Source organism: Lynx rufus, unplaced genomic scaffold, assembly GCF_022079265.1.
Source record: "Lynx rufus isolate CCGP_SWC_20201006 ecotype Redwood Valley unplaced genomic scaffold, mLynRuf1.p SCAF_9, whole genome shotgun sequence".
Taxonomy (NCBI): Eukaryota; Metazoa; Chordata; class Mammalia; order Carnivora; family Felidae; genus Lynx; species Lynx rufus.
This window is the reverse complement of record NW_025814897.1, coordinates 102,020,585-102,034,874: the sequence shown is the minus strand read 5'-3', so window position 1 is coordinate 102,034,874 and position 14,290 is coordinate 102,020,585. Positions and strand designations below refer to the sequence as shown.

Here is a 14,290-nt window from a genome sequence, read left to right as displayed (position 1 = left end):
GAACTCCCGAGTCAGCATAGCACTGATTTCTCTGTTACCTAAGAAGAGTGATACCCACTGTAGCATGAACATATCTCACAGTGAACAACATATATGCATCAGTTGGGTTTTTCAGTGATCTCAAATGGCAAATGATAGAAGTTGATATACTGAAATGCTGACATAGTTATTCATCTTTCCACAGAAAAGGAACATAGACACCCCACATCGATGGATGAGAAAAATTTCACCAGAGTGAAAGAGTTTATACTTCTAGGGTTCACAGCAGACTTGTGGTTACAGAGAGTACTCTTTGTCATTTTCCTCACCATCTATGTCATCAGTCTGTCCGGGAACATCACCCTGATTTGTCTGATCGGTGCTGATTCTCAACTCCACACACCCATGTATTTCTTCATTGGAAATCTTTCCTTCCTGGATCTCTGGTACTCTTCTGTCTATGCCCCCCAAATCCTCATGACCTGCGCTGCGGAAGACAAAAGCATCTCCTTTGCTGGCTGCCTTGCTCAGTTCTTCTTCTCGGCTGGGCTGGCATACAGTGAGAGTTACCTGTTGGCCGCCATGGCTTATGACCGCTACACGGCCATCTCCAATCCTCTGCTTTATTTCCAGGCGATGTCTTCGAGGTTATGTACTGGTCTTGTTGCAGTTTCATACTTTGGTGGCTTTCTTAACTCAACCCTCATTACCAGTGAGACATTTACCCTGAGCTTCTGTGGGAACAATGTCATTGACGATTACTTTTGTGATCTACCTCCCCTTGTAAAGCTGGCCTGTGACGTGAAGGAGAGCTACCAGGCTGTGCTCTATTTCATACTGGCCTCCAATGTCATTACTCCCACTGTGCTCATCCTCGCCTCTTACCTCTTCATTGCTGCTGCCATCTCAAAGATGCGCTCCACCCAAGGCCGCCTCAAGGCCGTCTCCACTTGTGGCTCTCACCTGACGGCTGTCACTTTGTACTATGGCTCTATTCTCTTCGTTTACTCCCGACCAAGTACCAGCTATGCCCTAGAAAGGGATAAAGTGGTTTCAGTCTTCTATACTGTGGTCATACCAATGTTGAATCCCTTGATTTATAGCTTAAGAAATAAAGATGTTAAAGATGCCCTGAAGAAAATGTTAGATAGGGCAACATTTTCTTAAATGAAAATCTTGGGGAAACACAGCTATATCTTTTTTTCTAGGTTATCCCCCTGTTACTGTTACTAGCTTAGACTCTCAGGAATGATGAAAAGAAGCCAAAAATAAAATTATTGGATAATGCAGAAACACTAGACTGCAATTGTCTTTTTATGTTGGTGCTAATGTATGTGGATACGTGCTTAAAATAGATGAGGCTGGGGCATTTGGAAAAACTGCTATGCCTGCCAGCTGGGGACAGAGTCCAAAATTCCTGGGATTCTGAGAAGATTGAAGGAGAACAGTTTTGTTTCGTTTTGTTTTTTAAATTTTCACTCGGCAGTTCATAAATTACCTGTAAGTATATTTTAATCTCTAAGTGGGAATAATAAAATTGGTTATAGAATCAGCGTGATGATTAGATGGATTGAATGACTTACTTCAAATCATGTAGTTCATAGGGGAGGAAACAGGAATGCAAACCCAGAACTTCTGACTCCAAAGGTTCTTGTCCCATTTGTTGGGAGAACAGAGTTGGGAAGTTGTAAATAAAAATTATATTGTAAAATAGCTTTAGAAATAAGTTTAACTTTTCTTTTCTCATTTCTTTCCTTCCTTCCTTCCTTCCTTCCTTCCTTCCTTCCTTCCTTCCTTCCTCTTGCCATGATACAAAGATGTTCTTGGTGATATACACAGGAAAGGACAAATATCTTAGAGTCACAGTGAGCTTCCAGTGAAAGAGTATTTTCCTCAACAATTAGAAGAACTGAGGGCAAAAGAATAGCAGTTGTACAGAGACAAAAGTGGAGATATAGATGGAAATAGATAAATAAAGAGATAGAGAGATTTCAAAGAGGTTTATATCCGCGAGAAGATTTATAGTGAAAATCTACTAGGGGAAACAATAATCGACGGCCATTAGCGTTCTGCGATTGTTTCTGTTTATTTGCTGGTTCAATGTGATGAATGAATTAGTGAGAAATTAGAGAACATGTAAACATGACTTCTCACGTTCCTAATTTTAAGCCTAATTTTAACTTTACATATAAAATGTGAATTTGTACCACAGAAAAAAGCCCTACTGTTGGTAACCAAGTATATTCATTTGCTAGTGTTGCCAGAATGGGTGGCTAAAACAACAGAAATGTATTTTCTCACAGTTCTGGATGCTAAAAGGCCAAGATCAAGGTGCCATTGAGGTTGATTTGTTCTGAGCCCCCTTTCCTTTCCTTGCAGGTGGCCACCCTCTTGCTTTCTCCTCACACGGTCTTTTCTGTGTACAAGTAGCCCTCTTTGCGTGTCCAAATGTCCATGTTTTCTTTTTGTGAAAACATGGATCAGTTTGGAGTAAGAGTCACCCTAAACATCTCATTTTAACTTAATCACTTCTATAGAGGCTCTGTCTCCAAATACACATTCTGAGTTACTATTAGTCAACATGTGAACTTGAGAGGGTTGCCATTTGACCCATAATATCAGGGCTTAACAGGGGGTTCCTGGTGAATGAGACAGGGAAATGTAGCCCGGAAGCCTAGTGTAGACAAGGAAGCATAGTAGATCTTCTGGCACTAAATATATGTGTGTGTGTGTGTGTGTGTGTGTGCGCGCACGCAAATGACACACTCTAAACATTTTTAATTAGAACATTTTGGGGAGTTTCTATTATCAGACATGTTTATGATTATATTGTGACTTCATGGTAAAAGAGTGAAATTTTAATACAATATTTTTCATCATATCCTAATTACTATATCATCCTCATATTCTAAGCAAACTTTAATTGATTCTTTAGAGACTGAGATAGATATTGCTAGGCTGTTCTGTGGCAGAGGTCTCAAAGGGCTGTTGAGAAAATACATATATCGGCTCCAACAAACTGTGCCAAAATATCAGAGGAGAGAGAAAAGCCTGTAACTTCCAGCATCTGTCCTTCCTGACCAAGGGTAAGCAACTGGAACCAGGGGCAGTTAAGTGGTTTGGCCTCTCATTGGCCTCAGCTCGATTAGAAGGCGGATACAGAGTTTGGCATGGCTCTTAAAGGACTATGGTTATGCCAAATACCACACACACACACACACACACACCCACACACCCCTAAATACAATTCAGATTCCACTAATGGCATGCCTAACCTTCAGCTAGAATTTGAAGGTCAGTCTGGTAATTATGCCGAGTCATTGCATATTCACTTACACAGTGAGGTGAGCAGAGGAGAAGAGAGTTGACGTGCTTTTGGACTCTAGTGGTCATGGCACTCTGTGCTGTGCAAGCTAATAGTGTGTAATGTTTTCACTTCTTGTTCCTCATTTTCAGGTGCTAGAAGGACACATTCTTCCCCCAAATTTTTAGTGTTCCAGTGAAGGGAGGCGGGAACAGGAGAATACATGTCTTGAGAAATCATTCTGTATAGGCTGCTTTGGCATGATTGGCTCGGACTTCTTCTGTGTCTTTTATTTCACATTCATATTTTCATCGCAGTTTATTTCAAATTCAAGATAGATTTTGGCGAATCTTGATGGTTATGAGTGTGATGGTTATGAGTCTTTCTTTTTTTTTTTTTTAATTTTTTTTTTCAACGTTTATTTATTTTTGGGACAGAGAGAGACAGAGCATGAACGGGGGAGGGGCAGAGAGAGAGGGAGACACAGAATCGGAAACAGGCTCCAGGCTCTGAGCAGTCAGCACAGAGCCCGACGCGGGGCTCGAACTCACGGACCGCGAGATCGTGACCTGGCTGAAGTCGGACGCTTAACCGACTGCGCCACCCAGGCGCCCCATGAGTCTTTCTTTAATTATCTTCTTGCTAAGTGATACAGTACTCCGAGTCAGAAAAGTTCAGTTGAGGGTAAATTTGTCCTGAGTAGTTTGTACTAGGTTAGAAGTAGACAATATTTTGAGGAAAACAGCTTCAAGATATAAATATAATTACTCATTTATTCATTCTAGAAATATTTATTAACTGTCAATTAGTTGCTGGAGACAGTTCTATAAGCTGGATGCAGCAATAAACAAAATAGAAAAATCATCTTACTGACCTGTGTCTTGCATGCTGGTGGGGAAAAATGGACTCTAAACAATATTCAGGAGTTAGAAGATGACACTAGGTCTCGTGGAAAATAGAACAGAGTCTGCACTCACACCCTCATCTCTTTCAAGTCCCATTCAAATGTCATTTTCTGACAAAGGCCCATCCTCATCCCTCTATTTTAAATCCCACACCCTCTAACCAGCAACGTCCATTGTCTTGTTTTGCTCAGACTCTGCTCTATTTTCCCCAAGACGATTTGTGTTGGTGTAAAGGCCAAAATCCTTAATATGGCTTCCATTAGGCTTTGTGAGCTGATAACTTTTCTGGCTCACCCACTCGTTCCATTTTCCACTCTGTCTTTACTTAACCTCTCAGCTCTTTGGGCTCACCAGTTGCTCTCTCATGTGAGGGCTCCGATATATGGAACTGCTCTCCTCTCTCTCCTTAGCCCTACAAGGGGCTGGCACTGGGGTCACTTCTCAGGTCTCAATTTCAATATCTCTGCTTCTGTGAAGACTTTGGTCAGTAGACCAAAAAAATTATTATTTTTTTCAGTAGAAGAGTAGTAACAGGCGCTGTCAGATATTTTCATTTGTATCCCAAATTATATTGTATTAAAAATGAGCTTAATAAGGCACAGGTATTTTTCACTGTATAGACACATGATAACATAGCAGACGAAGTTCAGAGTAACTACTGAGACCGTGGACATCAGCCACAGGTTTTTATAGTTCAATGTAGTAGCCATAGGTCACTGCCAAGAAAGCTATTACTTAAGCTTGAGCCAATTCAGAAAAAAGATTAGCGTACCAATGAACACCAACATAGCACTATAAACGTGAAGCTTCTGGGCTGTGAGATGTGAGATTACTAAAGATAAGTCAATTATGTGAGTAATTTAGTTTAGTTGACGTCCTAAATAAATGAAGACAAGTGATGAGAGAGGGTTGTAAGAGTAAGTTAAGCTCACTGATGGAGGCAATATACGACTAAAATATTTCTCTCTGTGCTAATGAGATAAGATCCATTATATAGTAATAGATGGAGAAATGAATGATCTTCAGGATTCCAAGCTTTATCTACCACAGTGTCACTGATTAAGTCATGTCCTCTCTGAACATTGTCAGCTACATTTGAAAGATCAGAACGCCTAATATTTAAAGAGTGAGATACCTCCCTTTCTAACAAGCAGGAACAGTAGATCTTGGGGTAGAAAGTTTGCATTTGCATTTTATAGAGTTATAAACCACTTCGGGCTTAGCTCAAAGGAAAACGTTCTGAACATGGAGGTAAATCACAATCGTTTTTCAGTTTTAGCTTTCTCCCACTACCGTGTTATCTAAGTGACGGTCAGCTGGCTACTGGGGCATTAGCCCCAATTCTGTATGGTATTTTTTTTCTGCAAAGTTTTTATTTAAACTCACCTTAGCTAATATATAGTGTAGTATTTGTTTCAGGTGCAGAATATATATGTGAGTCATCACTTATGTATAACACCCAGTGCTCAGCACAACAAGTGCCCTCCTTAATGCCCATCACCCATCTAGCCCATCCCCCCCCCACCTACCTCTAGCAACTCTCAGTTTGTTGTCTATAGCATGTTTTGAATTAGAGTCCTCCTTCTTTAAAAACTTTTTATTTATTTTTGAGAGAGAGAGAGAGTCAGAGCATCAGCTGGGGAGAGATAGAGAGAGAGAGAGGAAGACACAGCATCTGAAGCAGGCTCGAGGCTCTGAGCTGTCAGTGCAGAGCCCAGCATGGGGCTTGAACCCACAAACTGTGAGATCATGATCTGAGCTGAAGTTGGAAGCTCAACCACCTGAGCCACCCAGGGGCCCCAGACTCCTCCTTTTTAACTTCTCCCTCAGAGCTTCAAAATAACTTGGAAGAATTCATGGCTTCTCAATAAATCCTTCACACCAAAAATTGTTTTTTTCCTAATGTTCAGCATTCACTATATCCAAAAATACCTTAGGTATTTATATAAATCTCACATCAATAAAACAAAGTGGGGGAAAACATTCTGAAAAAAAGGATTCTTAAAGATATTTTTATTAAATCAAGAAATTCAGTTTGCCAGAGGATTATAATGTTGCCTTGGCTAGGAAAGCAAAAAAAAAAAAAAAAATTACTTACAACAGACATAAATGGCTTAACAGCTGAGGGCACATACTCTTGATAAAGAAAATTCTGGGTTCAAATACCAGCTCTGCTATTGACCAGTTCTATAACTTTGGAATTATTTCTTAAACTCCATGAAAATCACAGTTGTACCTACTTTCGAAAGTTGTGGAAAGGATTATGTGGATTGAGATTAGGATTTAAAATATTAACTGACACCAAGTAATATGTACGTATGCATATATATATGCATATATACGTACATATACATATATACATATATGTACACACATGTGTGTGTGTATATATATATACATACATATACATATATGTATATATACAGTATGTTGGTATTTGTATAACCATCAGCACAATGCCTGACATGTAAATTCTCAATAATATTTGAAGGATACTGAAATTTTTTGAGCATACACTATGTACTTAACATTGGGTTGGGTATTTTCATGCATGTTTCCTTCAATCAATCCAATAACCTGTTGGGGACTTTATTTTTCTTGTCTGTTTGGTAAGACTAAGGGACTTGCCCTGCATTCAACAATTACTAAGTGAAAGCCTTACTAATTTCACAATCAGATTCTAACACCAATTCCCGTGGTCTTCCCAAGCGACAGACTGAAGTTCTATCATTCTAGGCAATCACAAATAAAAGTCCATAGATGTCCTAGTAATTACTGACTTAACTTATACCTTTGTTTATTTATTTCAATAGAAAAATCACAAAGTGATTTTTTTCCTCCTCAAAATCTTTACCAGGCTTTCTCCTCTGTGGACATGGAAGTAGGAAATCGCACCCTTCTGACTGAATTCGTCTTGGTGGGTTTCTCAGCAGACCCACAGTGGCAGCTGATTCTATTTGGAATTTTTCTGATACTCTATTTGATGACTTTGTCGGGGAATATGACCCTGGTCATCCTAATCCGGGTTGATTCCCGCCTGCACACGCCCATGTACTTTTTCATCGGCAATCTGTCCTTCTTGGATTTTTGGTACACTTCTGTATACACTCCCAAAATCTTGGCTAATTGTGTCTCAGAAGATAAACGTATTTCCTTGGCTGGATGTGGCGCCCAGTTGTTTTTTTCCTGTGTTGTAGCCTATACTGAGTGTTATCTCCTAGCAGCCATGGCCTATGACCGGCATGCTGCAATCTGCAACCCACTACTTTATTCAAGTACTATGTCCAATTCTCTCTGTACTGGACTCGTTGCTGGCTCCTACTTAGGAGGACTTTTAAATGCCATAGCCCATACTGCCAACACTTTCCGCCTGAGCTTCTGTGGTAAAAACATCATAGACCACTTCTTCTGTGATGCACCACCATTGGTAAAAATGTCTTGTACAGATACCCACGTCTACGAAAAAGTCCTCTTGGGTGTGGTGGGCTTCACAGTCCTCTCCAGCATCCTTGCCATCTTGGTTTCCTATTTCAACATCCTCCTGGCGATCTTGAGGATCCACTCAGCCTCAGGAAGGCGCAAGGCCTTCTCCACCTGTGCCTCACATCTCATCTCAGTCATGTTCTTCTACGGATCCTTGCTCTTCATGTATTCAAGGCCAAGTTCTACCTACTCCCTGGAAAGAGACAAAGTAGCTGCTCTGTTCTACACTGTGGTCAACCCATTGCTCAACCCTCTCATCTACAGCCTGAGAAACAAAGATGTCAAAGAGGCCTTCTGGAAGGCAGCACAAACCATAAGGCCACAGAGATGAAGGTTATCTTTTTGCAGATTGTTCTTGTTGCATAATTTTCCAACTCACTGACTTATATTTATATATATGTTTCTAATCATTGCAATTTTATGTAAATACAACAAATTATACTTAAAGCAATGTCACACTGAGGAAACTACTCTTTGTTTGCTATTATTTTGTGTGATTAAACTATTTCACATCTATTAAGATTGGGTTGATTGATGTTTCACAATATTGTGTTTTTGCTTCTTCTTAATTCTAGATTTACATAAAACTTCTCTTGATTATCTTTGGGGGAACCTTGGAAAGACAAGAGAAATTGAATAGTTTTTGTGCATGCAATTTGACTTTGAACTTTGGCAAGCAAATCGCTTTTCTTTTTTAATTTTTTTAATGCTTATTTATTGTTGAGAGAGAGAGAGAGAGAGAGATTGAGAATGAGATAGAACATGAGCAGGGTAGGTGCAGAGAGTGAGAGACACAGAATCTGAAACAGGCTCCAGGCTCTGAGCTGTCAGCACAGAGCCCGACGCGGAGCTTGAACGCATGAACTGTGAGATCATGACCTGACCCAAAGTCAGATGTGCAAGCAAATTGTACTCTGTGGGGAAAAGATCTAGAATGGTTAAACCTCTGGAAATTTACTGAAGATTTTACAAATATTTATTTTTAGTAAGGCATTCTCTCACTATTTCTTCATAAAGCTCTAAATGAGTAGACAGAAAATATCCTTCTAAACCTTGTGTCTTCTACATCAATTTAATATTGGGCAGTATGTTTAAAAGTTGCTTAGGACAAGCAAACAAACGAACAGCCAAAATATTTTTTCTACATGTTTGGAGAGATATGTGTCTCTGGAATTGTGGTGTATCGCCCCAAAAGAGTGGTCTCTCCATGGAGAATAGGATGAGTACTCTGCTTTCCACTCCTTCATTTCTACCACTGCACACTCCCCATGACCAAAAAGATGAACACCAAGTGGAACAAACCAAACAAATAAATAAACCCACAAAAGCCCCACTGTCTTCTAGACACAATTTTTCTCCCCCCCCCCAGAAGATTTTAAGCACGACGAAACTTATAGCTGAATATTCAGAACATAGCAGAATTAGTTGATTTTTTTAAATGCTCTTTACAACCACAGTGAAAATTAAGGATTATTAACTACATTTGACAAATGAATAGCCTGTGACTCACAAGTTAGTACTTTATTATTGAAAGACTATAGCTACTGTTGTAGGGAGCTTATTTATTTATTTATTTATTTTTAAGTGCATTTATTTAAATTTTTTTTTTTCAACGTTTATTTATTTTTGGGACAGAGAGAGACAGAGCATGAACGGGGGAGGAGCAGAGAGAGAGGGAGACACAGAATCGGAAACAGGCTCCAGGCTCTGAGCCATCAGCCCAGAGCCTGACGCGGGGCTCGAACTCACGGACCGCGAGATCGTGACCTGGCTGAAGTCCGACGCTTAACCGACTGCGCCACCCAGGCGCCCCTTAAGTGCATTTATTTAAATTCAAGTTAGTTCACATACAGTGTAGTCTTGGTTTCAGGAGTACAACCCAGTGATTCATCATTTACGTATAACACCCAGTGCTCATCCCAACAAGCGTCCTCATTAGTGCCCATCATCCATTTAGCCCATTCTGTCACTGATCTCCCCTCCAGCAACACTGAGTTTATTCTATGTATTTAAGAATCTCTTATGGTTTACCTCCCTCTCTATTTTTATCTTATTTTTTCCTTCTCTTCCCGTAGCTTCCTCTATTTGGTTTATAAATTCTACATATGAGTGAAGTCATATGATGTTTGTCTACTGACTTACTTCATTTAGCATAATACATTCTAGCTCCATCCAAGTTGTTGCAAATAGCAAGAATTCATTCTTTTTGATCGCTGAGTAATATTCCATGGCATATATACACCACATCTTCTTTATCCATTCATCAGTTGGTAGACATTTGGGCTCTTTCCATACTTTGGCTATTGTTGATAGTACTGCTATAAACATTGGGGTGCATGTGCCCCTTCAAATCAGCATTTTTGTATTCTTTGGATAAATACCTAATAGTGTAATTGCTGGGTCATAGGGTAGTTATATTTTTAATTATTGAAGAACCTCCATACTATTTTCAAGAGTGGCTGTTTGCATTCCCATCAACAGCAAAAATGTTCCCCTTTCTCCACATCCTCACCAACATCTGTTGTTTCCTGAGTTGTTCATTTTAGCCATTCTGACAGGTGTGAGGTGGTATCTCATTGTGGTTTTGATTTGTGTTTCTCTGATGATAAGTGATATCGAGCATCTTTTCATGTGTCTGTTAACCATCTGGATGTCTTCTTTGGAAAAGTGTCTCTTCATATCTTCTTCCCATTTCTTCACTGGATTATTTGTTTTTTGGATGTTGAGTTTGATAAGTTCTTTATAGACTTTGGACTATAGATTATAACTTTGGGTTATAGACTAACCCCCTATCTGATGTGTCATGTGCAAATATCTTCTCCCATTCCATTGTTGCCCTTTAGTTTTGTTGATTGTTTCCTTTGACGTACAGAAGCTTTTTATCCTGATGAGGTCCCAATAGTTCATTTTTGCTTTTGTTTCACTTACCTCCAGACACAAAACTTGTAAGAAGTTGCTGTGGCCGAGTACAAAGAGGTGCTTCCTGTTTTCTCCTCTAGGATTTTGATTGGTTTCTTGTCTCATATTTAGGTCTTTCATCCATATTTAATTTATTTCTGTGTATGGTGTAAGAAAGTGGTCCAGTTTCATTCTTCTGCATGTCACTGTCCAGTTTTACTTCACTATTTGCTGAAGAGACTGTCTTTTTCCATTGAACATTCTTTCCTGCTTCTTGAAGATTAGTTGGCCACATATATGTGTGTCCATTTCTGGGTTCTTTCTTCTGTTCCATTGATCTATGTGTCTGTTTTTGTGCCAGTGCCATACTGTCTTTGTGACTACACTTTTGTAATATAACTTGAAATCCAGAATTGGGATGCCTCCATCTTTGATTTTCTTTTTCAACATTACTTTGGCTGTTTGGGGTCTTTTCTGGTACCATAAAAATTTCAGAATTGTTTGTTCTAGCTCTGTGAGGAATTCTGGTGTTACTTTGATAGGGATTGCATTGGATTTGTAGATTGGTTCGGGTAGTGTAGACATTTTAACAATATTTACCCTTCCAATCCATGAGCATGGAATGTTTTTCCATTTCTTTGTAACTTCTTCAATTTCTTTCATAAATTTCTATGGTTTTCAGCATACAGATCTTTTACCTATTTCATTAGGGTTATTGCTAGGTATGTTATGTGTTTTTTTTTGGTTCCAATGTAAATGTACTAAATGCTCCAAAAGACAAAGGGTATCAGAATGGATTAAAAAACAAAATAACAAAACAAAACAAACAAGATCCAGCAATGAGCTGCTTACAAGAGACTAATTTTAGACTTAAAGACACCTGCAGATTGAAATTAAGGGGATGGATGACCATCTATCATGCTTGTTAATGGATGTCAAAAGAAAGATGTAGTAGCGATACTTATATCAGACAAACTAGATTTTAAAACAAAGATGGTAACAAGAGATAAAGGAGGCTATTATATCATAGTTAAGGTCTCTATCCATCTAGAAGATCTAACAATTGCAAATATTTATGCCTCTAATTTGAAAGAATACATATATATAAATCAATGAATAACAAACACAAAAAACTGGTTGATAATAATACAATAACAGTAGGGGCCTTTTACCTCACTTACAACAATGGACATATCCTCTAAGCAGAAAATCACAAGGTACAATGGTTTTGAATGACACACTGGACCAAGTGGACTTAACAGATATTCAGAACGTTTCATCCTGAGTACTCATTCTTCTTGAGTGCACCTGAAACATTATCCACAATAGATCACATACTGGGTCACAAATAAGCCCTCAACAGGTACAAAAATACTGAGATCATACAATGCATATTTTCAGATCACAATGCTATGAAACCTGAAATCAATTACAAGAAAGAAGTTAGAAAACCCTCAAATACATGGAGGTTAAAGAACATCCTATTAAAAAAGGAATTCGAGGGGCGCCTGGGTGGCGCAGTCGGTTAAGCGTCCGACTTCAGCCAGGTCACGATCTTGCGGTCTGTGAGTTCGAGCCCCGCGTCAGGCTCTGGGCTGATGGCTCAGAGCCTGGAGCCTGTTTCCGATTCTGTGTGTGTCTCTCTCTCTCTGCCCCTCCCCCGTTCATGCTCTGTCTCTCTCTGTCCCAAAAAATAAATAAACGTTGAAAAAAAAATTAAAAAAAAAAGGAATTCGTTAACTAAGACATTAAAGAATAAATTAAAAAAAAATACTTAGAAGCCAATGAAAGTCAAGATAGTCCAAATACTTTGGGATGCAGCAAAGGAAGCCCTAAGAGTAAAGTAAATTGCAGTTCAGGCCAACTCAAGAAGCAAGAAAAGTCCCAAATAAACAATATAACCTTACACCTAAAGGAGCTAGAAAAGGAGAAGCAAATAAAGCCTAATGTCATCAGAAGTGGAATAATAAAGATTAGAGCTGAAATAAATGATGTAGAAACAACCAACCAACCAAACAAACAAAAAAACCAGAACAGATCAATGAAACTAAATGCTGATTCTTTGATAGAATAAACAAAATTGATAAACTCTCAGCCAGACTTGTCAAAAAGAAAAGAGAAAGACCCAAATAGATAAAATCATGAGTTAAAGAAGAGGAATCACAACCAACACCACAGAAATACAATTATAAGAGAATATTAGGAAAAAATATATGCCAACCAACTGGACAATCTGAAATAAATGGACAAATTCCTAGAAACTCATGCACTACCAAAAACAGAAAGAAATAGAAAATTTGGACAGACCTACAGACCTATAACTAGTAAAGAAATTGAATCAGTTATCAAAAATCTAACAAAGAGTCCTGGGCCAGGTGGCTTCCCAGGCGAATTCTACCAGACATTTAAAGAAGGGTTAATACCTATTCTTCTCAAAATATTCCAAAAAATAGAAATGAAAACTTCCAACTCATTCTATGAATCCAGCATTAATTACCTTGATTCCAAAACCAGACAAAGACCCGTTAAAAAGGAGAATTATAGGCCAATATCCCTGATGAACATGGATGCAAACATTCCCAAAAAGATACTAGCAAATCAGAATAAATAATTATTCACCATGATCAAGTGGGATTGAATCTGGAAGGGATCTGCCCCTTCCTTGGCTGCAGGGCTGGTTCAATATTCACAAATCAATCAATGTGATACACCACATTAATAAAAGAACGGATAAGAACCATATCTCAATAGATGCAGAAAAAGCATTTGACAAAATACAGCATCCTTTCTTTATAAAAACTCTCATGAAAGTAGGTATAGAAGGAACATATCTCAACATCATAAGGCCATATATGAAAGACCCACAGCTAATATCGCCCTGAATGGGGAAAGAACTGAGAGCTTTCCCCTAAGGTCAGGAACATGACAGGGATGTCCACTCTCACCACTGTTGTTAAGCATAGTACGGGCAGTCCTAGCCTCAGAAATCAGACTACAAAAAGAAGTAAAAGGCATACAAATTGGCAAGGAAGAAGTCAAACGTTCACTCTTCTCAGATGACATGATACTCCATGTGGAAAACCCAAAAGATTCCACTAAAAAACAATTAGAACTCATACATGAATTCAACAAAGTCACGGGATATAAAATCAAAGTGCAGAAATCAGTTGCATTTCCACACACCAATAATGAAGCAGCAGAAAGAGAAATGAGGGAACTGATCCCATTTACATTGTGATGGGCACATTTATAAAATGCATTTAAATTAAAATTTTAGGACAAATATGTGTATTCACTTCAGCATTTGTATTATCTCTGACACTTTTGATCTTTCTTTTCCTCTGCATTCATCAAATAATGCCTCACTGCCTTCTCTTTTCATCACAGTATTCTTAGTATTTTTTTAATTCTTCTATTAAGAAACTCTGGATAGCATAAGTCTCCAGAATTTCTTCACATTCCCATAAAGCACAGTGTGGGGGAGGAAAAAAATAGATAATCTTAGGGGAGATAGCAAAGTAAAGCTTCATCTTTTGTGATATTATAAGCAACATATGCATTTCTATTTTGCATTAAAACCCAATGCTGCTTTTTAAAACACTATGTTAATATTAGATTGAACCAATATTTGATAATATATAGTCTGATCACTAGAGTAAATCAAACTAATATAAATAAAACTTTTTCACTGGATTTCTTTGAGTAGAAAAAAAAGGTGGTT

The 14,290-nt window shown here is 38.5% G+C and overlaps 2 protein-coding genes across 2 annotated transcripts; both read left to right on the top strand.

Annotated features, from left to right (window-relative positions):
• The first annotated feature begins 210 nt into the window (after positions 1-210).
• Positions 211-1,146, top strand: LOC124506341 (olfactory receptor 1013-like). The gene has a single exon (XM_047072390.1). The coding sequence runs from the start codon at positions 211-213 to the stop codon at positions 1,144-1,146; it is 936 nt and encodes a 311-aa protein (XP_046928346.1).
• A 5,902-nt stretch (positions 1,147-7,048) lies between these two features.
• LOC124506456 (olfactory receptor 9G4) lies at positions 7,049-8,002 on the top strand. Its single transcript, XM_047072523.1, has one exon. It carries the CDS (start codon positions 7,064-7,066, stop codon positions 8,000-8,002), a length of 939 nt encoding a protein of 312 aa, XP_046928479.1. The 5' UTR covers positions 7,049-7,063.
• Positions 8,003-14,290: the final 6,288 nt, after the last annotated feature.